Source organism: Sapajus apella, unplaced genomic scaffold, assembly GCF_009761245.1.
Source record: "Sapajus apella isolate SASKATOON/1434 unplaced genomic scaffold, GSC_monkey_1.0 scaffold19, whole genome shotgun sequence".
In the NCBI taxonomy this organism is placed as follows: Eukaryota; Metazoa; Chordata; class Mammalia; order Primates; family Cebidae; genus Sapajus; species Sapajus apella.
The window spans coordinates 15034226-15057717 of NW_022436959.1; the positions used below are offsets into that span (position 1 = coordinate 15034226).

The 23492-nt window shown below is 45.4% G+C and overlaps 1 protein-coding gene and 1 long non-coding RNA gene across 3 annotated transcripts in view; both read left to right on the forward strand.

Annotated features, from left to right (window-relative positions):
• Positions 1-12069, forward strand: part of RAPGEF5 (Rap guanine nucleotide exchange factor 5) — a 249102-nt gene extending 237033 nt beyond the window's left edge. For both annotated transcript variants that reach the window (XM_032287013.1, XM_032287012.1), the window contains exons 25-26: positions 4719-4773; positions 7849-12069. In XM_032287013.1, the coding sequence (XP_032142904.1) occupies positions 4719-4773; positions 7849-7964 (171 nt within the window). In that variant the 3' untranslated portion in view covers positions 7965-12069. The remainder of the gene's footprint in view (positions 1-4718; positions 4774-7848) is intronic.
• An 8324-nt stretch (positions 12070-20393) lies between these two features.
• Positions 20394-23115, forward strand: LOC116557511. The gene is made up of 2 exons (XR_004271548.1): positions 20394-22628; positions 22660-23115. It is a non-coding gene; the product is annotated as an uncharacterized LOC116557511 (long non-coding RNA).
• The last annotated feature ends 377 nt before the right edge of the window (positions 23116-23492 follow it).

Here is a 23492-nt window from a genome sequence, read left to right on the forward strand (position 1 = left end):
TTAAGAGCATCTCTCAGTGTCTCAGCCTGCAGGCTTTCAAGACACAGAGGGAGAAAGTTCCCCTCCTGGGGATATATGTTGTCTCTCAGGACTCCAAGCTTAAATGTGAGGCTGGGATTTGCAGGATATTGTGTGAAGGGAAGGGCCACCCCTTTATCAGTCTATGGACAAAAGATGCCACCTCTGAGCACCGTGGCCAGAGTGGCTCAGGCAAAGCACCCTTCCTCCTCATGAGCAAGAGGTTTCCAGCACAGTCCTCTCTAAATGTGTCTGAAACACCACTTCCTGAATGATCTCCAGGACATTCCCAGGTGCTTTGTGATCTGGTGGGCTCATCCAAGCCTTTCTGACCTTCCCTTGAGCAAAGGAGTGGTTAGCCATAAGAATTGAGCAACTGTAAAATAGAAGTACTCCAAAGAGACCCGCTTGACTGCAAGAGGAATGGATTTATCTGACAGATGAACTTTAGTGTCATAGAGTAAACTGTCCTTCATGGGTAAAGACGATACCAGTAACCCTGCTCCACAGATCCTGACCTTTGAGCAACCTTTTCAATAATGGTAATGGATTTGTGTGAACTCTTGCAGAAACTGACCCTGGTTCCCTGTGAGACTGAGGCACTTCAGAGGAGGTTAAGTGAGGCAGGGACCACAGACCATGATCAAAGAACAGTAGGAACTGATGAGTCCCGCTGAGGCTTGGCCCCTGACCTTTGCCTCAGAAGTACATTGTCTGCTCACCCAGCCAGCTCCCCACATGCAGAGTGAGGCAACTCGGGAACAGTGTAGTCGGCTGTTAGACAACCCCCAGAACCCAAGCATCTGGAATATGGAAGACAGTCTTGGAATCTCTTGTTTTATCTCCGTTTTAACCACACGGAAGACAATCCCTTCTCGGCTAGTGGTTTCCTAAGTGGATATGTCAACATATTTTCAAGTCTGTCTCTGCAGTAAGTGTTTTGGAATCAGAGCTCATTTATTTTAGATGTTACAGTCAAACCAGCAGAGCCAGAAATGGATAAAGTGTTATTTTTTGTATGTGTTTTGTGTTGCTGTGTGAAAGTCTGAATATTACAGGGTGCTTATTAGCAATGACAAGCTGCAGGCACTAGAATTCTTGCCTCTAAGCAGGTTAATCCCTGGTGTTTGGAATTAAAGAAACAATTGTGAGAATATGAAGCCTTTGGTTGATATTTACTTCGCTTCATGGCCAACGCATCTTCCTTGGAACAACGCATGAGCTTTGTAGAGCACCTGTGAAGATATGGGATGAGGGGTGTCACACCAAGTGGAATTCCCTGGAAAGGCCTAGCAATCCTTTCGCCTGACTAGTCCAAGGGGCTGTGGGAGAACAGCTGGCCTCTTTATCAGTTGGCTATTCCCTCTTGTTGAGGGCAAACGTGTGGTGACCTCCCTAAAGTGAACCTTGCTCCTGCTCTTGCCATGTAATGTACCTGTTCCTCCTTCACCGTTACAGTGCATTTGTAGTTCATTGTGTCATTTCCCCCTCAGATAGTGCCACCAAAGTGACAGAACAAGTCCATAAAGTCACAAATGGGAACGAGCTGTGGAAAGCTTGTTCCCACCTTCCTTCTGACCAGCGTCCGTGGCCTTCCCCTGTTCTCTCCAGTACTCCAGCAGGAGCCTCTTAACACCAGCTCTCCAATGTGCTAAGACTGCCAACTAACCATAGGGTGTGAAAATAAGGAGGAGGTCTGAGTGATACGACTTCTGTTAGAGTCAATCATCATACCCTTAATTCCTTGAGAAAGTTTAAGGGAATAGTATGGCATCAATGATATTTTAAAATCCTAAAGAGAACTTATATTTTAAAAAAGAATGAAAAAATGGGTGCAGTTCAGCATGCACACAGCAGGCACATGGCGCACATGCCAGCCTATCAGGCAGGCACGGGCTCCTCATTTCCTCAGAGGGCAGGCTCGACCCGAAGGACCAGTGAGCTCCTGGTCCACAGCACATCTCATGCTGACCCCTCCTTATGTGGAGTAGACAGGATGAGGTTAAAACTGTGTCCAGGACAAAAAGCAGGTTTATGTCATATATAGCCCTGTGTGACACTTGGATGCTGGAGAATGAACTGACCTTTTTAGGAGAAACACTATATTCAAAGAATAGTTCATAGCAAAGGACTGAGTTTCTCTAAAGTTAAAACAGGATCATCTTTCACTATAATGAACCAATAGAACCTAAGTGAATTAACTTGTGAGAAGTCAATTCCTCATGATGGAAATTAACTTAAGCCAGCTAACAGATAATTCGGTGTATTTATCTGGCTGATGCAGGCCAACACATTAAGTCAGACCCCATGAAAATCCAGAAGCCCTCATCAGGTCTAATGAGATTTATGTTATTTATGGTACATTCCTTGCTGCTTCAACAACTGGAAATATTTTCATCTCAAACAGTTTCATAAACAGAAACAAATGGTTTTTCTTCTCTTTATCCCTTGATGTTAAGAGCATCACCTTTTACCCTGTCTACCCCCTCCCCTTTTAGAAAGCCTAAAGATGAGGACCAGGACTCAGGTTTCAGTGCCACACCCAGTACCCAGCCCTGCATCAGTTTGAGTCTTGCACAGGCTATGCAAATGGCACAGGATAGAAATCAATGTGACATCAGAGCTTAAAATGAGAAAACTGATCTGGGAAAAGTGGTAAAATTTGGGGAAGGAAACTGAACAATACATTCACAGACATGAGTCAGGTCTCATTTCCTTTACAAATGCAGCTTGAGCTACTGCAGTAATCACTGTCCTATTTAATTTTCCACTATTAAATAGAAGTGCATTAGAAATACAGTTATGAGAACAAGTTAACCAGTAGGTCATATTCAGATAATGTTTCTGTGTAGTTCTTCTGAATTTTAAGTAAGAACATTTTTTAGCGTTTAATATTCTTTCAGCAGCAATTCACTGAGGGTTTGCTGTATATGGTGATGATCCCTTGCTCAGTGAGTACAGTTGGGACTTGAAGGACCAGATAATGAATGATGTTAATTCTTGAATAATAGGATGATGTTTGGATTTTGTTATGAAACAAAGTAGAGAGCTGCTGTTGATTCTCAGGAGGACTAGAACATGATGACAATAGTATTTAGAGATTATTTTGGCAATCAAGCCAGCTAACATAGCATTTTGGAAGAGACTTTCCTCCACTCTAGTTCCTCCTACACATATACATATATGCTATAGGAGGAACTAGAGTACAGGATGGTCTCTTTCAAAATGCTGCTCCCTTCAACATGAAAAACTAAAAGTGATAGAGACAGCTAGAAGACTCTTGTCTTCTAGGTATAAGATGATGCGATCTTGTCAAAAGCAGCTGTAAATTTAAGAAGACTTTTACCTGAAAATCAGTGAGGACTTCAAGGAAAGAAAATAAATTAGAATATTGAAGACTGTAAGCAAATATAAACTTTGAACAGAAAATGGTCTCTGATGATGTTGACGTTGGCTGGGTGTGGTGGCTCACACCTATAATCCCAGCACTTTGGGAGGCCGACACAGGTGGATCACCTGAGGTCAGGAGTTTGAGACTAGCCTGGTCAACATGGTGAAACCCTGTCTCTACTAAAAATACAAAAATTAGCCAAGCATGATGCCTGTAATCTCAGCTACTCAGTAGGCTGAGGCAAGAGAATTCCTTCAATCGGGAGGCAGAGGTTGCAGTGAGCCGAGATCATACCACGGCACTCCAGCCTGGGCCACAGAGCAAATCTCTGTCTCAATTTAAAAAAAAAAAAAAAAAAGATGTTGATGTTTTAGAAAATGTTCATCTTTTATAAGTATCTCATTTCCAGTTACATTTAAGATACTTGAACCTTTAAATCTACAAAAATTCCTACTTCCATTCAGCACATATGTGTAAATCAATGTGTCTGACATAGCAGGCTCTGCATATGTAAAGCCCTCTGGTGGTACCTGGTCTAGAGGAGGAGAAAAGTTCAACAGCAATGACAGTGACACAAAGCCAACAGGTGCTGTGCAAAGAGCAGTGGGAATGTTGAGACTGGAGCCTCTAAATCCAGGAGGGACATCTCAGAAAGGCTTCGTGAAGAGAAGGTGACACATGCCCTGAAGTGAAACACATGCACAAATGTGAACAGGATGATTGGGGTTGGGTTGCTGCACTTCTCTACAGTGTATTTTCTCATGGCTCAGCTAGAACCTGTACAACCCGGATTGGGTGCTACTGTTGTTTGTTTGTTTTTCAGGCGAAGTCTCACTCTGTCACCCAGGCTGGAGTGCAGTGGTGTGATCTCAGCTCGCTGCACCTCTGCCTCCCAGGTTCAAGCAATTCTTCTGTCTCAGCCTCCCGAGTAGCTGGGATAACAAGCACTTGCCACCACCCCCATCTAATTTTTTTTGTATTTTTAATAGAGATAGGGTTATGCCATGTTGGTCAGGCTGGTCTCGAACTCCTGACCCCAAGTGATCTGCCTACCTCGGCCTCCCACAGTGCTGGCATTACAGGTGTGAGCTACCCTGCCTGCTCTGGTGCTACTGTGTTTGCAGACAAGAACTAAATATTCTTTGGTAATCCAACCTCAATAGAATCAATCAGAGCTAAGTCCAGCTCTAAATACAGTTTTTCTGTTTATAGCCAAGGGTGCTAGATCATCCATCCATCCTAGCAGGCAGTGCTTCTTCAGTAACACCTTTAATGGCCCTTTCATTGATGTTTCTGTTCTACCTTACAGCATATGATCGCAGACACTGTCCGAACCCTGAGACACTGCAGGACTAACCAGTTTGGTGAGTAATTGAAGTCAGGTGCGGAATGTAAATTGACTCTACATTGGTACCAACTGTGGTCCCAGTATTGGGTGGTAATCAATTTAAACAGATTGAACAGTATGGTATGTATATACTTATGCATATTGTATATGTATAGTAGATTGTCTCTTTGTTTCCTCATTGCATGTTTGGGATGCAGAGAAAGACAAGATATGGCAGATTATTATCCCCTCATGGCAGCAAGTTTATGCTGTGAAGAGTGACTACACACTCAGAAGCCTCTTTCCCCAAGGCCCCGCTGACTCCTGGCCCCAGAGTGTCTTGCTTTGCTTGCCCATTGGCTCAAAATCACTGGTGAGATTAGCAGGGGTGACCTTGTCCCTAACCTCCTTGCATGGAGCCTTCCTGGAATAGGACTATAGCTTGTAAAAGTGCCTAAAGCAGCCTTCCAGATTCTTTTCTCCTCTCCAACAAAAACTTCCTGTCTGGAGCTGCCTTTCAGCTGCAAAAGTGTGGTTCTGAGCACTTTTGTAGAATCCCCACTGAGACTAATGTATGTAGCAATATTTGTTCCATTTTAAATCTGTTATAATTTACACTATGCTTAAATGGTGTGAAAACATTGCAGGAAGGAAGGAAATCAACTTTACTGAGTTGAAGGAGCTTTCACATGGGCAATGGAATCCTGACATCAGTCCTAGTAAATGGGGATTATTAACCCTGTAGGTGTAGAGCAAAAAGCAGAGACTCAGAGAGATTCACTTATTTAGCCATTATTCAGCCTGCGTCTGCCTGACTTCCTTGCCCTCTCTTCTGCTTTCACATCCTATAGATACAAAGGGTAATTTAAAAATAGAAAGTCGAGTTCAATAATTATAAGTTAATCAAAGGCAACCACTCAATTCAGCTTCATTTTTTAAGTCAGACATGCACATTGTAAAACAATTTTTCAACAATATAGAAGTATATGTAAAGTAGAAAATCAGAGTCCCACCTCTCAAGAAAAGTGCTACTGACAATAGAGTCGACCTGCTTAAGAATTTTTTGGTGTTCAGTGCTGGTCTAGGCTGGCAGTATTGTCCCCCAGCAAAGTAAGTTAGGAACTGGACTTCTATGTGGGTTGTTTTCTTTCTGAAAAGGAGACTTACAAATACAGGGTCTAATTTTTTAAATATTCACGTCAATTAGTACCACTTTAATGTACCTATATAATTCATCATTAAGCATACAAGCACAATGCAGTTATAATAAAAATAGTAATCATAGCGGCATCATGGAGAGTCACTGAAATGTACAAGCATACTGCTGATGAGTATGGCTTCCTATTGCTTTTATCCTCCTTTGCTTCCCAAGTGTTTACTGGGGATTCAGCTAGTTCTAAGACATCAGTCTCGCTTAGCCAAAGAAGTCTAGTTTATATATGCCCCAAGTATAGACAGGAAGGTGAGAGTTATACTAGCTTGTGTGGCCTTGAACCTGCCTTGAACCTCCCACTCATCAGAGAGTAACCCTCTGTGTGTCACTAAGCAAAGGAAAAAATTAAATTTAAATAAAAGCCAGTTTGTGTTCTAATATTTATATACTGTATCTTTAAAAATCAGTTTGGGAACTGAATTATCTGAATTCATTTTAACAGTTTATATGAGCATAGTAAACCAATGTCAGCATTTGGGATAAAATATGAGAATGTTAAAATCAGGTCACCTATACATTATAAAGTGTCATGCAAATGTCAGTTATCATAGTTAGAACCATTCATTGTGCCATTTTTAAGGCTTGAAAATTAACAACAAAATTACCTTCCTATCATGTTACCCAAACCAATATTTAATAAATGAAAAGCACTTTCTCAATGTCTGCCAGAGAAGGCATTCTGGAATAAAACAGCTTTTTGTTACTTTCAAATAGATGGGATGGCATAAACTTTAACTCCTAGTGCTTTTACTTGCTAAAACCAGGAAGCCTTGTTTCTATTAAGCCTAAGAATTATAAGGCACCCGTGTCCTACAGGTCTTAAATTATTTCCTCATGAAATGCATTTGATATAGAGGAGAAAAAAGGGGGTTTCACGAAAAGGAAAAAATGATATAAGAAAATGCTCAGCCTCCTGCATTCCCCTTCCCTCTGCTCAAACAGCTCCGGCAGCTCGCCCTGCCTGTCCCATGCACAATCTATAAAGCAACAAGATATGATGTCTTTGTCACTCACCTTTACATTGTCTCACTGTACGGCAGTTTAGCCAGCATTCCCAGTCTCGAGTGGTTTTGTATGTGTGTGTGTTTGACTGTGGTGCGTGGGCTTGCCCCATGGTTCCTGCTCCTGTATCCTGGTTCCTTATCAGCATGGGCGCTCGCAGGGCAGGGCGTGTTCACAGTGCACTAAGGCCTCTTTTGGCCCCTGGATTCCTTGGCTACCCTAGAAATGTGAGTGGAAAAACCCCTTGGCTTGTCCTTCTTTGGGTAGACTTTAATCCGTATATGTATTTTCTGAACCTATTTTGTCTGTTGATCACATCTTAGAGTCTGTTCTGTGGTACCTGTTCATTCAATTGCTCCATTAAATTTTTTTTCCAAAAACTGAGAATACCAAAGAGTTGTACAAAATCTAAACAACAAAAAAAGAGTGATCACACTCATATGCTAAACACATTATTCATGATTTTTAACACATCTGGGCTGCGATATAGAACCAGTGCTATCCATTTAAACAGGTGACTGGTGTGAAAGGCTGCATGGATGGACTCGGGAACCACATGACCTGGGTTCGAATCCTGGCTGTGACACTTGCTGCATGACTGTGCTCAGTTTCCCCATCTGTGGAATGAGAAAATAACATAATTTCTAAATAGTATATAATGTTAGATAATAAATGCTGTAAATATCCTGCCAGTCTGATTGCCTAACCTGAGGAATCCATTCTGAGCTGAAAAAGCATGTCTACTGTTAGGACAAGGACACCTCTTACGGGATTCTGACTAATGAGAAGCCACCAGGTAGATTTACTAGCCTTAATGTGGGGTTTTGTGGGTATGTAGACATAGCGTTACTGCTCTCCTGAGGTTGTCTTTTTTTTTTTTTCTCTTGTAAACAACAGGTGACCTGTCTCCAAAAGAGCATCAAGAGTTAAAGTCCTATGTTAATCACCTGTATGTCATTGACAGCCAGCAGGCCCTGTTTGAGCTCTCACACAGGATCGAGCCTCGGGTATGAGCCCCACCACCTCACCTCCCCTGTATCTGCAGCACTTTGAGTTACAGGAATGTCTATGCCAAGCACGTTGCTTTCCTGTGAGAAAAGAAGTTGCTGAGTTTTATCAGCATAACCCAAGACATGCACAGGAAAGCCAGCCAAAGCGTGTTCAGGAAGTGATGTCAGCCACCAGAGAGGGGGAGAGGCCTCTCCATGCCACTCTTGAAAGAAGAAGGCAGTGGGATAGTCAGAAGCATTCTTAAGATGGAGAAGGCTGCTTTTCATGATCACATTGTTGATCCAATCCAGTTTTCAAGATGAGATGTGCCAGCATCAAGACAAGACAACTTCTTGACATGCAATGAACAAATATTTCATTAAGAGTGTGCATGAAACAGGAAAGCGTTTTTACTTTGCCTAGTTTTAGATTACTGTCTGCTGGCTGTCAAAGAAGTCATTCTTTTGAACACCTGATGACAGAGACACCATCTCTAGATCTCCAGGGAGGAGAGGTTTCTGTTGATACAACCTATGATATCACCAAAAGCCACTTGTGTCTAGGGAGTTAGTGAGGACTTCTGCTAGCATCCATGCTCTGATTGGCAGATGAGCAGTGTCAAGGCATGCATCGCTTTGCACCACGATCAACTATCGACACATGCTTGCAGGTGAAATTGGTTTCTGTACAACTCATTTGCAGCTATAGGCAGGGTAGATGAAGTTGGTTTGCCAATAAGGAAAAATAGTAATCTTTAAGAAATTGCCTCGTTGTTTAATTTCTGGGGATTTTCTTTACATTTGTAAGCAGGCCCTTATTCTTCATTGGACATAATATGATTTTGAAAAAGCACAGTGCCTAACATATTGTAGACACTCACTAACTGCCTATTGAGGTGACAGAGTCACAAAAGTCTGCATCCTTGTGCCTGATGATGCATTTTGCATACCTCGTACAGGCTCCTTGCCCACACTATGGAATGACAGCAGCCAGTGCAGGGAGGTTGAGTGACGTTTAATGAGTGAAGCACTTAGCACTCTAGGTAATTAGATAGTGGTGATTACTAATGTTTCGGCAAATGAAAAATGCCCTGAAATAGCCAATGTCTGATTTATGTGGGAGACTTAGAAGTCGTATAGTCCACCTACCAGCCAAAGCAGGGAGCCTTTCTATAATTTGCCTTTCTTTTTTTCAAAAACCGAGTCTTCTAAAACCTTTTTTATTATTCCCATTTTTACCAGTCGGGGCTCCTGTAGCAAATAAGACTTCTTGATATTTTCAAGGACTGGTCAGAGGATTTCTTTCAACCTTCGTATGAACAAAACAGCCTATGGGTCAAAATAAAGAAATCCACCCCTGCCTGCTAGATACTTGTCACTTTGCTAAAATGCAAGGGCCTGGTCCATTCATTTTCCAAACACAGGAGTCTTGGTGTACTTCTCACTCTGCCTGCCTGTTCATCTCCTTCATGCCCACACAGACCTGCTTCCTTTTTGTCTCAACACCTCATTCATCCTCATTACCGAGGCATGTCCAATGCTTTTTGACATCTTTATAGCAGTGCTATTTCCTGGGCTCAGGAACCACACTGAGCTTGAGATGCTGCTAGAAGGAACCATGTGGAGAGAAGTTTTGGGAAGACTTTCAGAGAGACATAGTCTGGCCCAGCATGTAAACTTCAGTCCTGAACATTTACAGGGTTTTATAGAAGGGCATCCTCCAAGGCTGGTCCATTCAGAGAAGTGCTGCATGCTGCCAGTCATGGAATGAGGCCCACAGGAGGGCACCAGAGGCTTGAGAACCAGGGAGAGCAGATTTCCCTCACAGCTGGGCTGAGCAAACCCTCCGAAGCCCTCCTCATGGCAGTTACTGACGATAGCATGGGCTTACAGCACAGGCATGTGTTCTCATCTTTTTCCTGTGCTGCGGACTAAGGTTTGGTCTGTCTAATCATATAAGGCTGTCCTGATGTTGTTTCTGTGTTTCACAATTTGGATTTTTATTTACATTAGAACTACATTGCTCCTAGCAGAACATTACCATTAGGGGACTGATTTTCCATGGAGAACTATTTCAGCATTGTGCATGCTGCTTAGACCCCAAGTCAGATATGTACATCTCTCCAGATCAAGCTACATAAATATTGTGTTTAAATGCATTTTGTACAGTGACTTCAGAGTATCTCACATGACGTGGGTGGAAACTGGCTGGGGAGAAAATGATGCTTGCTCACCTCTTCCTCCAGCTGTGGTTATTTGGTCCTAGGGGTAGCAGAGGGAGGATTTCGAGCAGTCGAGATGTGCTGTTCCATCCTTGTCTTCTGTATGTCTAAAATCTCTACATCTTTCTGAAGTTTAACAACTGTCTCCAGAGGTTTGCCAGGCAGCAGGTCTCAGAAGTTTCCAAGGCTTTGCAGAATCTTAGATCTGGAATTAAAGAATTCAAGCCAGAATTGTGAGTACCAGATTTTACTCAACAGAAAGCTCTTTCTTAGGAATCTGGGCTGCCCAACAGTGAATGGCCTCTGTGGGGCTTGAGTGCTCCTTGTTAATAGGATGGGCATGCTCTCTCTCTAGATATTCACCAAGGCCTCTTCAGAATAGGTTTTGTTCTGGCTAGAAGTGTGGACTAGAAGACAGCTAACATCTTTGACAGCTCTCGTTCACATAAAATCTAGGCTCTCTCTGCAAATCTTAGGTCATCCACCATCTTCGGCAGCAGGTGGTGCAGGGGCACTTCTAAGTGGGCTCTTTTGGTTACAGCACAACTCCCAGACAGCGCTATGGGTTTTTGGGTTCATCAGTGTTCCAGCAAACTAGCGCTGCTTAGAAGTTAGCACAAGACAGCAGAATGCAGGGTCCTGTAGGCAAAATCATAGCCTTGTCATTAAAAAAAAATTTTTTTTACATAGACATTTGCAGGTGTTCCCTAGAGTGTGGTGTTTTGAATTCGCTCTTTGTCATCTTAATTGTCAAATGATTGTAGAGATACACATGACCTGCATTCACTTTTTTCTAGTTTATTTAATTAATGTTTAGAATAAATTTATTTCCTTAGACCAAGAACCACAGACAGGTAGTGTGGAGCATACACTGAATTTAGAAGCATGTGGATAAGGTAAATGCTCACACTGCCTAGTCCACCAGGAGAGGATGCTGCATGAATTTATACCCGCCTCTGAGAGTGGAAGAGAAACTGTGGCATGAAAGAGAGGGTACCGGTGATAAATTCTTATCCCTGGAGCTGGGCTTCCACCATTACACATATCCCAGCCCTGCAGGTCTGTTCTGCCTAGCACAGACACCACAGATCCAGAACCGAGTGCTCCTAAATGGCACAGCCAATCCAGGCTTCTCAGAAACCGGGCAAAAAACATTAAAATGGGGGTGTTCAGATCTTCTGCAGTTGTCTAACAGAGGATTTCTTTTAAATGTTTCAAAAACATGTCCTTAAAATTTCAGCCTGCTTCTTAGCAAGTGGGCCAGTTTTGCTTAAAACTGGTGGTGGTGGGGGAAAGTTTTTAAAAATTGCCAAAAAGTTAGATGAAAATGTACTACTGTATAAAGCAAAGCTGTATATACTAAACATTTTTTAGCAGAGTAATATTTATTTGCATAGTCTATTTATTGTATTCGTATTACACTGTTACTAAATACTGGGATGAAATCAGTGACCTGAAGCAAGAAATCTTGCCTTTTAATGTATCATTAATTAGGGCTGCTGTGATATTGTCAGCTTGCATTAACAATTAGAAGATAGAGAACCTGCCATCAGGGTGTCTACCTAACTTCTCAGGGACTACACTTGGTAGTTTTCCACTATTTAAAGAAATGGTAAATATGAAACATTTGTTGAGTTACCAGAATTGCCATTAACAGTGTTTTCATTCCCATATTTCATGCTTTCTGCCTCTGTATGTATATATATACATATATATATATATATATATATATATATATATATGACTGTGCTGTGTATTTATCAAAGCTAGTAAGCAATAATTTATATGTAAAAATGGCCAAGCAATATAAGGTTAAAACTTATGTAAGTAACCCTTACCTTATCTTGTATTTTCGATTGTTTTTTTAAAACTGCTTTTCCAAATATAAGACTATGTTAAAGACACTATTCATGCCTCTTCGTTTCTTGCTTTCTCTGTGACGCGTGTGGATTAAATGGCTCTGTTCTGGCAACATATGATGCTCAGGGGTTTGGAACTCCAAAGTCATTTGCTCGCTGAAAGAGCTACAAGTAGGTGAAGAGGTTCTCAGGCAGCCCAGAGAAGCCCAAGTCACTTATCCTGCTGTTGGGTTACTGCAGAACCTATACACCCTGTTTTGGAAATGGCATCAGTGTCCTCAGAGTCTGAGATTTGGAGATTCCGGCAACCACTGGCATTGCCTCACCCCACTTGAGCAGGACCAGGAACTGTCCCTCACCAGCCCAGATATTGAACGCAGCTCCAAGCCCAACGGTGATAGCCAGGGCCCAGGATAGAGGTCCTGAGAGTGGAAGAGCCGTGGGTAGATGGCACGGCACCAGGGTAACAGGGATGGTCTGGGCAGTGGTGACGGGCGGTGCATACACTACGGAGACTGTGTGACTGTGCAGCGTCTTCTCTCCGTATAAACAGGAAGTTTGTACATCTCGCCCATCAAGGTCAGGTTTGGCCTTTGGCATGCTTGGAACTCAGAAGCCATGTGAGTGACTTGCAGGGGGATTATAAACCTCACCTTGTTGAACCCAGGAGTGGCCAAGCATCTTGCTCTGTCCAATGAAACCTGGGGAGACATGTCTGTGGAAGCTTTACGAGGTAGACTGCGCCTGCCATGTCTGCTCTGCTGAGAGACCTGCACTGCTCCAGATGAAGGCGCCCCACCAGCCTGGGTCCCAGATCACAGGCAACATGGAGCAGAGACCTGGCTTGTGAACGACGCATAACTTGAGGGAGAAATCAGACATCATCACTAGATGTCTCTGAGGTCTGGGAGTGGCTTCTTACTCAATGGAATGTAGCCTCAGCTGACTAATACAGTCCCTCAGGACAGTCTGTCCTTGACACATTGCCCTTTTCCTCACCTCTTGGATGAAGCCACCTATTGCCACACATCCATGCAAAGGACTTGCCTTTTTATGAGAAATGGGAAAGAAGACTTGAAGACAATTTTCTTGGCTTTTTAATCACCAGGAAGTGGCACTTCTGTGAAACAAAGGGAAATGGGAAGAGAAAACACAAGGATATTTTGTCTAAGGCAGCCACTGGAAGCAGAGAGAAGTCCTGATCCCTAAATCACTTCATCTGTAAGGGCTGACCCCACAGGGTCCTCCTGGAACCTGGAGAACCCAGGAGATGAAGGGACAATGGGAAGCCCAAGGCTCCAGCTTCAGAAGGGACTAGGAAAGAACGGGAAACGCCCATTGCTTAGGATGCAATAGGATATTCTTCCATTTTGAGTGGGATACCCAGTACTGGGAAGATGAACCAGGGCTGCCATGAACTCAGAAGCCTGTTCTTGTTGGCAAAACTCAAAATGAAACTTCTGGTCCTGGCCCTGGTGCACTAGCGACAGCATCCCACTCAAGGCATGAGGCTGCATATGAGGTTTTTTGTCTGAGATCTTCTGAATATCCCACGAGCAACTTGTGTCTTTGCTCTTTATTCACTACTTTAAACAAATGAGATTCCTAAAGCTTTAGACTTGCTGATGTTCTTTACTAAAATACTCCTGTTACTGAAGGCAGCAACAATTCTCTCACCTAAATGAGCCACAGCAGTTCCCTTTCCCAGTACCTAAGGAGCAGGGTGGACTTACTGGGCAGCAAGTGGCGTCCTGAGGACCGAGCTAGTGCAGGGCTCCTGGGGGCTGCGCTCAGATCCCTGATCCAGTCAGACTCAGAGTTGGGTTCGGTTGTGCACTTGTTTATTATGTTTCTTTTGTGGTGAGTCAGTGCCCAGGAGAAACTCAGCCTGTGTTTTGGCCCTACTGTGGGTCTAATCATGCATCCTTATCCTAAGGAGGGGAGTCTTCCAAGGGTTGGGAATTCAGACAGTACCCTAGGGTTAGCTTTGCGGGCATTTCTGCCACAGGGTCGTCACTGCTTACCACAGCAGTCCCATAGAAAACTCTGCAGCCACCTTCTGAGTCCACTGCTCTCCCGCAAGCATGGAGTTAAGGAACTTCCAAATTCTCATGTGACACTTGTGTGCCAGGGTCAACCAAGCCCCCCGTCTAGCCATACATGTCACTGTTATTTTCTGATACAACCACACCATGTAAAGATCTCGACAGGCCTGGAAATTTTCCCCTAAAAGAACAAGCTCCCCAGTTGTGGATTCACCCCATTATCTCTGGGTGGCTCCTACCTTCCCAGGTTTTCAACCTGGAAGTGGGCGGGTGGAAACACCAAGCTCTCCTGGTTGGACTTTTCCTCTCTCTGGAAGACCCTGAACAGCAGTCCCAGCCCCAGAGGCTGGCTCACCTGAAATGCCACCATGGGAAGTGATATGCACTCTCCTTTCTGGAAGGCCCCTCTTGCTCACAGACATTTGGAAGTTCCCAAGTTGTGTGAAAATTCCCAGCTTGAGTGAAAATCATCACTTCTGAGAAAATCCCTCTACTGGTCACCTTGTTCTGGGAGTCCTGACCAAAAAAAACAACAAATGGCAAAGAGATTGATGTCTCAAAAGCAATTAAAGCAATTAGCCCACCTGGAAGGCTTGAGGCAGTGGCAAAATCTGCCCAAATTCTTTTTCTGTTTTTGTTTGTTTGTTTGTTTGTTTGCTTTTGAGACAGGGTCTCACTCTGTCATTTAGGCTGAAGTGCAGTGATGTGGTCACAGTTCATGGCTCACTCCAAACCCAACCTCCCCAGGCTCAGGTGATCTTCCCACCTCAGCCTCCTAAGTAGCTGGGACTACAGGTGTGTACCACCACGCCTGGCTGATTTTTGAATTTTTTGTAGAAATGAGGTCTTGCCACGTTGCCTAGGCTGGTCACAAACTCCTGTGCTCAAGCAATCCTCCCACCTCAGCCTCCCAAAGTGCTGGTATTACGGGTGTCAGCCACCACATCTTGCCCTTCCCAAGTTCCACAGTAATAGGGCTGTGGTGGCTCAACTCTCAAGTCCCTTTCAAGGTGATAAATCTTAAAGCCGGACTGATAAGGATGCATATATAACTGTGTGTGAATGTGTGTCTGTGTGTGTGTGTGTGTGTGTGTGTGTGTGTTGGCCGTAACTAGAGGAGCCCAGGCCACCAGAATTGCCTTTAGGACAATGAGCTCTTCCCCATCAGAGATGTGCAAACAGACCTGAAATCAGCCAGCAGAGATGGTTATAAGGGCAATCCAGTAATCGCATGACAGCCACACGAGGAGACCTTTGAGACCCTTTCAGCTCATGGCAGTTAGGGAAGCTGACGCAGACCAGTTAGTGGCCAGAACTAATTAGTTTTTTGGTGGATTTTTTTTTTTAAGTGACTTGAGTAATGTAGGAAATAAGAACTGTTCATGCTCCTTTGTATTCAATTGACCTGGGCTAGGCCTCAGAAGCTGGAAGGGAAAAGGCCTTGGGAGGATGCCGGAAAGGAACACCTCACCCCTTCCCTGTCCTGTGCCCACTGCTGACTCCACAGTCCTACCAGGGATGAATGCCTGCAATAAACAAATAGGAAAGCCTCTGGAATCAATGCATCAGGGCCTGCTTTCAAGCGCCAAGCTGGCTACTGCCCCCTAATAATAGGGACTGGGTCTGCCTGGCTCCTCTCCTGGCCTCCCGCTGTCCAGCCCCATCCTGCCTCATCTCCCAGCCTCCCTGCCAGGCCCCAGCTCTCAGGTCTGGCCTGTCCCTTCTCTGCTCACTCAACACAGTGTGCCCAGAACTCCTTCTCTACCTACCAAACAATGACTGGTGCACTCTGAAGCCCTCCCGGACAACCCATCTGACACCAGCACCCCCCCACCCATCTCTTATCTGAATCCCTGCAGCAGGTTGCACCAGCTACTCTCTTTCAGGAACCACCTTCCATTATCAAGAGCTGGGAGAACTGACGGAGGTTTCTACCCTGCTCTTGGCTGCTGTTTCTGCATCTCATAAAATGCTCCCTACCTCACAAGATTGTACAAAAAGTAAAATGAGAAAGTGCATATAAAGTGCTAAATACAATGCCTGGTACATAGTTCACACCCAATTAATGATACTGTGTGTGTGTGTGTGTGTGTGTGTGTGTGTGTGTGTGTGTGTATCTTTAAAGACAAGGTCTCACTCTGTCACCCAGAGTGGAGTTCAGCGGTGTGATTGTAGCTCACTGCAGCCTTGAACTCAAGGACTCAAGGGATCCTCTTGCTTCAGCCTCCTAAGTAGCTAGGACTACAGGTGAGCGCCACCACACTGGGCTTATAGATATATAGTAGAGATGATGTCTCATTGTGTTGCTCAGGCTGGTCTCAAACTCCTGGGCTTAAGCCATCCTCCAGCCTCAGCCTCCTAAAGTGCTGGGATTACAGGCATGAGCCACCATGCCTGGCCTGTTATTAATACAGGATGCATGCCAGAAAATGTGTACCCACATTTTTCCTCAGTCATTGACTATACATGGCTGTGGGTAAGTCATTTGACTTCTCTGATCCTCACTCCCCTTATTGTCAAGATAATAGAACATCTCTATCACAGGGCAGTTGTGAGAATGAAACGGACAATGCACGTGTGAGTTCTTTGTTCATGCTAAAGTGCAATACAAATATGAGAGATTTCCTTTTGGAATCCCCTCATGGCTTGCATGATGCCAGGATGAAGCAACAGCTCCCTGAGTATTGGCTGATTTATCTGAATAAAGATGTCTGGCTGTAGCTTGCCAAGTTGGGATGATATTCCTGTTAGTATTCGTGTTATTAGTAACATTGCTAACACAGCAAGCAACAATGCTGACTAGACCTTGGACCACAACTTCTCTGAGGACTGGGCGAAGCACTCTTGCTAAGTGCCACCCCATGCCTTTCCCTGCTGCCCCTCTGCGGAAACTCCAGGCCAGGAACCCCTGAACAGCAGCCCCCCTTCCAAGCCTTGGGCTGCCGGTCTGCCATATGGAAGCATCATCATTTCTAACAAGGGCCTGAGAAGAACAGGCTGCTCACTGTGCTCCGTGGTGTGCTCTGTGCTTGGGGGAAATTTTCTCTGGTTTCATTTAGAACTCAGTCTGCAAGCTAAAGGGCAGAGCCTGCACTCTGAGCCCTGGGTTGAGATGAAGTCCCCTTTGTAAGTGAAAAATCAGCAGAGGCCCAAAAAAGGCATGGTTCACCCTGGGCCCTATATTATGCTCGCATGATGTTTTTCTTCCTTAAATCAATCAATAGCTGACTTCCCCTCCACCTCTCTCTACATGCTAGTATTAGCTCACTAACACTAGTCTGCATCAGCCCTCATCAGCTCCATCTTCTATCCTAGGTACTGGTCATCTACTGACTGTCAGATACTATTCTAGGTGATGGGAAAACAACCATGAACAAAGACCCCTTCTTCGTGGAGCTTTGATCCAAGGGAAAAGATAGACCATAAACAAAACAGGTAAGTAACACGTGGCAGCACATTCGATAGTAATAACGTTCTCGAGCAAAAAGCTAAGGCTTGGAAGGGAGTTAGGGAATGCTAGGCAGGCTTCATGGGATTTGAAGTAGGGTAACCAGGGAAAGTCTTTGAGTTGAACTATGTCCTCCTAGAATTTAATATTTAAAGTCCCAATCCCTATTACCTCAGAATATGACCTTTTTTGGGATAGGGTCTTTGCAGAGGTAATCATCTGAAAACGAGATTTTAGGGTGGACCTGAATCCAGTGTGACTGGTGTTCTCCTAACAAGGAAACTTGGAGACAGACACAGGCAGGGAGAACACCCATGTGAACATGAAGGTGTCCATCTCACTGGGGGTGGGGGCTGGAGGGGAGTACCTGGAGCCGACGTTTCCTTCACAGCCCTCAAAAGCAACAGACCCTGCCAGCACCTTGATCTCAGACTTCCAGCCTCCAGAACTGCAAAGCAATACGTTTCTGTCGTCTGAGCCACCCAGCGTGTGGCATTTTGCTGCAGCAGCCATGAGAAACTCAGGTAGCTTTGCTGGGAAGACCTGAAGGATGCGAGGGAACCACCTGCACAAAACCCTGGGGAAAAAGCATTCTGGGCAGAGGGAACATCAAATTCAGAGGTGCCGAGGGTGCCCCTTGGAGTTCAGGAATCAATGAGGATCCTGGTGCGGCTGGAGTCAGTCAGGAAAGGAGGAGAAGTGGAGGGGGTCAGAGATAACGGGGGCCAGATCATGTGGAGCCTTGACGTTTATCTTAAGTCAGATGAGAAACCACTGGAAGATTTTAAGCAGAGAAGGACATGATCACTCTGGCTAATGAATTTCAGACCAAATACGGGCAAAGGTAGAAGTAGAGAAATCAGAGAGCTTATTGCAATAATGCAAGCAAATACAATGGTGACTTCCCCCAGCTGGTGGCATGGGGTGACATGACATTAGAGTGTGGAATATTTAGAAAGATAGATCTGATAGTGTTTGCTGATAAATCAGATATGGAGAAAGAGGACAGTTTTAAGCGTTGACCACAAGATTTTTGGTTTGGCCCACTGAAACACTGGAATTGCAACTAATTGGAATGAGAAAGACGTTGGAGGTGGCAGGTTTGAAGGAGAATATCAGGAACTCGATTCAGGACGTATTTGGTTTGCAGTGTCCGTTACACTTGGATCGGAACCAAACAGTCCCTTTGTACCAAGTCTGTACAAAGTCTACCTCATCACAGCTGGGATTTCACCAGAGTCAAAGCCTTCTATGATCTGAGGTGTTGTGCTGGATGAATACTTGCTAAATAATGACGCTTCAGACCTCCAGGTCCAAGCCCCAAGCATTCTCAGCACGGCCATGTGGAGCAACTTCAACACACAGAACCTCTCCAAGTCCAGCCAAATAGACACCACCCCCTTGGGCAGCAAACCGTCTCAGGGCAGCCACCTCACGGGGTCTCAACACTCTTCCTCTAGCAACCGTAGTTTCAACTTTGACTTCACGGTTTTGTTAATGCTGCCTGCTCATTCGGAATTTCCTTCCGAGAAGAAATGCAGGAATATGATTCTGTCATTAGAGATTCCAGAGTCTTCAGTTAGCCAAGCTGAAATAAAATCTGTCTAAAAGACATGCAATAATAGGCCTTCAAAACAAGCTTCAAGGTGGTCCCAGGCATTCAATTCCAATTTCACATTGCACAGAGAAACAAACTTCTACCTCAGTGGGAAAGAACTTTCCAGACAGTCCCTTATTTTCTTTTTTTTTTTTTTTTTTTTTTTGGGAGGGAGTTTCGCTCTTGTTACCCAGGCTGGAGTGCAATGGCGCGATCTCGGCTCACCGCAACCTCCGCCTCCTGAGTTCAGGCAATTGTCCTGCCTCAGCCTCCTGAGTAGCTGGGATTACAGGCACGTGCCACCATGCCCAGCTAATTTTTTGTAGTTTTAGTAGAGACGGGGTTTCACCATGTTGACCAGGATGGTCTCGATCTCTTGACCTCGTGACCCACCCGCCTCGGCCTCCCAAAGTGCTGGGATTACAGGCGTGAGCCACCGCGCCCGGCCAGTCCCTTATTTTCATATGTTACCTTCTTTTGTCATCAAAAACTGACCTGGATCTCTTCTCTCCTCCTCATTTAAGTAACTCTTCTTCCTGCCCCAGGAATTTTTAGCTACAAAGTACTCAGCCTGGCGCACAATGCACGTTCACTGCTTAATAAGTATTTGTTGACTGAGGTGCTCGCTGCTGGCCTGACCAAAATGTGAGACGTCAGCGACATCTGCTGGGGATTCGGTGATGCTGTACAGAGTTTAAGTCAGAAACGCCTGTTCTTGAAGGGCTGGCTTCAGTCACATGCCACAATGGGGCACTGTTGCAAGCCCGTGTCACAGTGACGAGGCCATGTCTTTGCAGCTCTGCCTTACCCAGACATGGTCCAGTAGATTACTGTTCTCCTACCATAGAATGCAGCCTTGTTTTTTAAAATACAGAAATCAAGACGATGGAAAAGGAGCCGAACCGGGTAAAGTTGAGGTTTGCACAGGTCTGTTGACTCCTAAGGAAATGAAGAGAGTGTGGGCAGGGAAAGGATGGAGAGGCAGGTCTCCAGTCTTCCTCCACTCCCACCCCTGGCCCTCAGGAGACAGTGCAGGTGCCCAAATGCGGCTTCCCAGCCACTGTCCTTCTCCAGCCTCCCCTGCGGCTTCTGCTGCCTATCCCTGCTTCACACCCCACAGCTTAGCTCCACTCTAGCACAGCTAAAATATCCAGGTGCTCGCCTCCAGGTCTTTGAGCTGATTTGTTCAACAGCCAAGTATCAAGCAGGAACGTGGAGGCACCAGGAGTCGCTGTGCTAAACACGGATATACATTCCAGAGCTAGTCCAGGAAGCCTGGTTCCGGAACGGGTGGAGCTTCTGGTGCAGTGGATGTGGGCTTTCAGACCTGGATCTCCTCTCTCCTCCTCACGTAAGTAACTATTCTTCATGCCCCAGGTCTCAGCACTCTCGGGAAACCTGCCCTGGCCCCTCTAGCCTACACCGGAATCCCGCCCCCCACAACAACCAAGCACCTGCTTAACACTTGGGTTTTCCCCTCTCCAACTGAGTCAGAGCCTATGGACTACTTGGCCTCCTCCCCACCTCCCAATACACTAGATGTCCCCTCAAGTACGGCCTGCCTTCTTTACCATTTATTTACTAGTGTTCTTCGCAAAACCAGAACAAGGTAGGTATCTCTGTGGTGCTGGAAGAGCAATGGTAACTGTCAGAGACCCAGGAAAGACGCCATTTACACCCAGAGGTGCTACGGTGAGTGACAGGAGACTCAGCAGCATTGTCACATCACAGAGCAAACCCTGTCTGCTGGGCTTCCGGGCCCCGGAAGGTAGAAATCACCGATGACCTACTTGATTGAGTGTGGAGCCCGTGGAGCTGGTGGGGGTGTCAGGGAGGTCCCTTCAGATGCCCCCCAGGGTTCAGGGGTCTGCCTGTCCCAGGAACCGGCAGCAATTCCAACACATTCCTGAGCACGTATTGCTAAGATGAGTCCAAGTTCACGTTCCCAGTCAACCACGCCAGAGGTCTGTGCCAGCTACACTTGGTCTAGGAGGCCTGGGATCACCATCAGCCCATTCTTCCTTGAGGCTCAGGAACAGTGTGGGATGTTAGCCGAGTTGTGCTCAGAAACAACCCTCTCATTGATTAGGGCTGCTGAGAATCCCATCCTCTGCTCACCTGTCAATTAATCAAGCCTCTTCACTGTCACCCTGACCATCCCTTCAGGGCTGGTCACTTTGGCTGCTCACAGAACCCATGAGGACTGAGAATTTCCCAGATTCTCACAACAACTGAGCAGCCCTGCTTCCCCAGCCCTTTAGAACATCTGGAACGTGCCCAGGTGTGCCCGGTGTGGCCTCCATGGCCTGCCAGAGGAGTGGGCAGGGAAAGCACAAAGACTGAAGCAGACAAAGACTAAGCTTTGTTTCCGCCTCTTCTCCACCCTTCTTTTCCATATAAGAGTCTCAAAGCCAGATCCAGAAGGAAAAGTCAGCAGCATTTCACCATTCAGTTCCTTTTCTTGGCCCCAGTGTGTGCCCCGGGGCCCTTTTGTCCTTTGGGCTGGGTGGAGTGCCTGGCTACACTCTGCGAAAAAGGTCAGGGTCAAGATTCTGGGAGCAGCCCGTAGCACTAGAGGAACTCATGTTTTCCATTGTGCATTAAAATGTCCATTTGCCTGCGGCTGAGCTTCCCCTCCGAATCAAATAGGTCAATAAGGACCAAGGACAAAGCACAAATAGGGCCTGGAAGCCAAGAGATGTCGATAAAAATGGAGATAAATGGGCATTTCAGAGCGGGCAGGCAGTGGGTGTGGGGCATTGTCCCTTCTCTGGCTGGCAGTGCCTGGCCACTTTGTCTCCAAACAGTGCTTCCATTTTGGAGATGCCAGATTGGTTTGGACCCGAAGCTTGACTGCTGTGGGGTGGGCTGAGGTGGGAGTGGGGAGGATTCACACAGGAAAAAAAAAGCATCCTCCTGGGTGACAAATGTGTCAGTTCCTGCGTTTCTTGCTCCCTTACAAAGCCTTTCTAACGTGAAAATCACCCCTTTTTGACTGTGTTATTCTTCTTTCCCCTTAAGAAAATAAGTTCCCAATCTTAGGGGTTTTTAGCAGTGCAAATGCTGGCATTTCAGAGCTGCTTTAGTGTCTTCAGCTAGATGTTTTAAGAGTCCAGTCTTCTCTTATGATTTCCTCTGCCCCTTGCTTCATTTCATGAAGAGCTCCAACTGAAAGATCCCTGGAGCAGGAGTCAGGAGACGGGTTCTGCTCCCGATCTACCGTCCTTCTGCCACTGTGACCTTGGGCAAGTAATCATCTCTGAGTCGGAATTTCTAACATTCTGTGACTATGTAGAATCACAGGGTCGGGGTGGGGGGGGCAGGGCAGAGTTAGTTCACCGGCTCACCATGGAATAAATGTTTGATTACGTATTGGTGACCTCATTCATGCATTCATCAAATATGCCAGGGAGCGTGGCAGGCATGAAGATACAAAGTGAAATAAGACCAGTCCCTGCCCATGAACAGGCAGCATAACATGATGGACAGAGCACAGATTTTCTGAGGACATAGCCAGGTCCCACTCCCAATTAGTTTCGTGAGTTCAGCTACATTTTTATAACTTCGCTGAGCCTTGGCTTTCTCATGTGCATGATGGGATTATTTTTTAGGTTGAGCACCCATCCTGGTTTGCCTGAGACTGAAGGGTTTCCTGGGACACAGACCTTCTGGTGCTAAAACCTGGAAAGTCTCAGGCATATCAGGATGAGAGATGAACTGAAATGGAAGAGCACTGTGCCCTGCATCTAATAGCTATTCTGTAAACGTAATCACACACAAACATGCCCCTCACAACATAGTAAAGGAAAAATAAAATGAAACAAATAGGTGAGCACAAAAGTAATTGTGGTTTTGGCATTGTTGGAATTTGCCATTTGATACGGGAGTACATTTTTTTGAGATGGGCTCTCCTTTTGTTACCCACGCTGGAGTGCAGTGGCATGGTCTTGGCTCACTGCAACCTCCGCTCCTGGGTTTAGTCAATTATCCTGCCTCCGGCTCCCTGGGTAGTTAGGCCTATAGGCACATGCCACCACACTCAGCTAAGTTTTTTTGTATTTTCAGTAGACACGAGGTTTCACCATGTTGGCCAGGCTGGTCTCGAACTCTTGACCTTGGGTGATCTTCCTGCGTCAGCCTTCCAAAGTGCTGGGATTACAGGTGTGAGCCACCACGCCCGGCCACATTCTTAAATAAATGTGTTTATGTTATACATCACTTTTAATGGGCATTGCTCGCTTTACGTTTGTTTGCTAATGACATTACTTCCTGTTTATTTTAGGTGTATTTTAGAGTATAGAAATGATGGTATATAAAGCCAATTTGAGCAATTTTTCTTATTCGAGTTCAAAGCAGGTTGTAAAATAGCAGAGATAACTTG